The following is a 3,377-nucleotide window of genomic DNA, read 5'->3' on the forward strand; positions in this document are numbered from 1 at the left end:
CGTTAGAGTATGGTGCAGCATGGAGGCCAAATTGACCACCATCTCCAGGTCACACTAATCCCATTATACACCCCCAGCCCACCCCACCCCAGTCCATCAGACCATAGAACATAGAGCAAAGAACAGAGAGCACAGGACAAGTCCCTCAGCCATGATGTTGTGCCAACCTGTTAACCCACTCCAAGATCAATCTAACCCTTCCCTCCCACGGAGCCCTGCATTTTCTATCATCCATGTGCCTATCTAAGAGCATTTTAAATGTCCCTACTAATCTGCCTTTACCATCACTCCGGTAGCGCGTTTCACGCACCCAACCAATCAGATCCCTCCTTCTAAACTCCAGCGAGTACGGGCTCAGAGCCGACAAGCGTTAACCCCTCCATCCCCAGGATAATTGTTGTAAACTCCCCCCGGACCCTCTCCAATGCCAGCATAAGGGACCCACGAGCCGCTCGCAAGTCCGGTCGGGCCTTTGCCTTATAAAGCCTCAGCATCACATCCTCCTGCTATTGCATCTGGACGGGTTCCAAGAATGTTCAACGGGACCGACACCTGAAGTAGCTGAGAAATCTTTATTTGGAATCTCTTGCGTGCTTTTATTTTTCGTGTCGTGATGACTTCGCATTGGGCCACCGGCGGCAGAAGTTTGGGAACGCAGCCTTTCACTAGACCCTGACTAATCCCAGATCGGGGAGACGGGCAAGCACCGGTTTCTGATTTACGGACGCTGGTGTTACGCCGGGCGAAGGGTGAACGCAGAGGAACTGCGACCTCTCGGAGGGGAAGATCTTCAGACACTCGGGCTGCACCCGAGCTGCCCGCGAACGGGAGGAAGAGCGGCGTGAGACGCAGAACTCGGTCAGTTGTGGAGAGCCGGTGTCGCCGCCGTTCGGAGAGCGCCGGTCCGGTTGCCGGGCGAAACCATGAACAAGAGCTGGTACGGTTGCCCCAATCACACCGGAAACTGCCCGAATTCGCACCTGGGGTTCATCCACTGGCTGACGCTGCCACTTTCTGGCCTCATCGTGGCCGGGAACGTCCTCATCATCGTGGGTATCCTCGCCAACAGGGGGCTGCACACCACCACCAACTGGTTCTTCCTGAGTCTGGCGTTCTCCGACCTGGGCACCGGCATCGCTCTGCCCTCCCTGCCCACTATGATCCCCGAGCGGCCGCTCGCCTCCCCTCTCCTCTGCTTCTTCGCCCACCTTTTCCCCAATTTCACCGTGCTCTCCCTCCTCGCCAACCTGGTGCTCGTGCACGGTGACCGATACCTCTACATCGCGCGCCCGCTGCGGCATGGCGACTGGTTGCGGCGACGCGCCCCCGCGGCCATTCTGGCCGTCTGGCTGCTGCCCCTGCTCTTCGCCTCGTTACCGCTGCTGGGCTGGAACTGCTGGCCGGAGCGGGAGGATCCCAGCTGTTGCCACTTCAGCTACGTCTTCACGCAGGACTACATCTATCTGGAAGTCTACGGTCTGCTGATGCCGTCCATCCTAATCACATGCACCATGAGCGCTTGCCTCCTCCGCCTGGCCCGAAGGCAGATGCGGGTCATTCAGAGGCAATGCAGGGCGGTGCGAGGCGACAGGAGCGAGAAGGGGGGAGCAGGGAGCACGGAGGGAGGTGCGAGCCGAATGGAGTGCGTCCAGGAGCGAGGAGGGGACCCGGCGTCGGTGTTGGAGCACCGGCTCAATCTCAGGTATGCCCGCAGCGTCACGGGCTTCCTCCTCATCTTCCTCCTCTGCTGGCTCCCCTACATCTTCCATCTGCACGCCCGCTTCCTGCTGCCGGACGGGGGACTCCGCACTCACATCATCCTGTCCTGCCTGGGCATCAGTAGTGCCGCCCTCGTCCCTTTCGCGCTGGCCCTCAGTAACAAGGAGTACCTCCGGGTGTGGACCCAAGTCTGCGCCCGGGCTCGACGGCGGCTGGGCGAGGGCCTGGCGGCGTTTCCCATACAGCAAATCGGGGGTTCACGCCCCCCACCAGTCCCGGCCGGGCCGACGGGGGGCAGCGCTGCCCCACATACAGGGGTCGGGTGAGGGCCGCAGCTCAGGTAAAACCTCACTTCGCTCTCCCCCACTCTCGCTCCGTTCCCGACCCGCCCCGCCTGGGATCCCACGGTGCCGAGAAGATCAGGGGGATTCTCTGTCCGGCGTCCGCCACAAGAGGACGGGGGCACCGTCAGTCACGTTGGCGGGGTCTTGCAGTGTACTGTACAATTTTGGTGCAATCGTTTCAACTCCCGAAGGGAACGGGAGTTCCCGTTTCAGGTCAACAGCACAGGGGTTAGCTGTGCTTGGCATCTGGCCCCCTTTCCTTCCAGCCCTGATGAAGGTTCTCACTCCGAAATGCCGACTTTTTATTACCCCCATAGATGCTGCCTGACCTCCTTTGTTCCTCCTGCATTATGTGCGTGTACGTTCTCTAGATACTTCTATGGAGCATTTTGCTGTTGTACAACGGGGTCTTTTAAATGTCCCTGATGTTTCTGCCATCACACAACCAGCAACAGGGTGTTCCACACAACCAACACACTCTGTGTAAAAAAAACACAAATTTACCTCAGCTGTCCAACCTATACTTTCCTCCCTTCACCTTAAAATTAAGCCCCTCATATCAGCAATTTCCATCCTGGGGAAAAGAGTCTCTGGCTGTCCACTCCATCTATGCCTCTTATCATCTTGTACATCTCTGTCAAGTCCCTTCCCACCACCTCTACACCAGAGAGGAAAACCTAGCTCATCCAACCTATCCTCATGGGACATACTGTCTAATCTAGGCACCAAGTACCTGTCCCAGTAGTTGTTAATGTACCTGCCTCAACTCATTCCCGATATTCAGACGAAGTTTAGAGGTCTACGGCCCAAACGCATGGAGACGGTATCAGCTCACTGCACAACAGAGTCAGAATAGACAAGTGGGGGGGGGGGGGTGAAAGGCCTGCTCCCACACTTATCATTCTAAGACGTTGTCCTTCAGGTCCCTGTTGCCTCTGTTTCCTTCTCCACAGATGCTGACTGACCAGCTGAATTTGTCTGTTACTGTTTCAGATTTCCTGTATCTGCTACTGGACATGTATTTGTTCATTTCTCTTTTGAAAATGTTATTTATTGAGATTTAATCTGTTCTGAATTGTACAGGGGCAGACTAGCTGGTTAGTTTTTGTTCCTAGTTTGACAGGAGGTCACTCTCTCAACTTGCCCCTGTGGACAGTGCATTGGAATCAAGGGTCTGGGTGCCGGTGTCAAAACCAGGAGTTTGGGAATCAACTGAGTCTGTGTCTGGGGTGAATACATTTTTTGATAACTTAATAAAACTATTTATACTTCTTACTTGTTTGATCTTATTGAAATATCTTGTGACAAAGAAGA

General features: G+C 55.6%; 1 protein-coding gene across 1 annotated transcript; it reads left to right on the forward strand.

The window, feature by feature from the left end:
• Positions 1-536: 536 nt before the first annotated feature.
• On the forward strand, positions 537-2,873 carry LOC140199871 (G-protein coupled bile acid receptor 1-like). The gene has a single exon (XM_072262382.1). It carries the CDS (start codon positions 924-926, stop codon positions 2,043-2,045), a length of 1,122 nt encoding a protein of 373 aa, XP_072118483.1. The 5' UTR covers positions 537-923; the 3' UTR covers positions 2,046-2,873.
• Positions 2,874-3,377: the final 504 nt, after the last annotated feature.

This window comes from Mobula birostris, chromosome 6, assembly GCF_030028105.1.
Source record: "Mobula birostris isolate sMobBir1 chromosome 6, sMobBir1.hap1, whole genome shotgun sequence".
NCBI lineage: Eukaryota > Metazoa > Chordata > Chondrichthyes > Myliobatiformes > Myliobatidae > Mobula > Mobula birostris.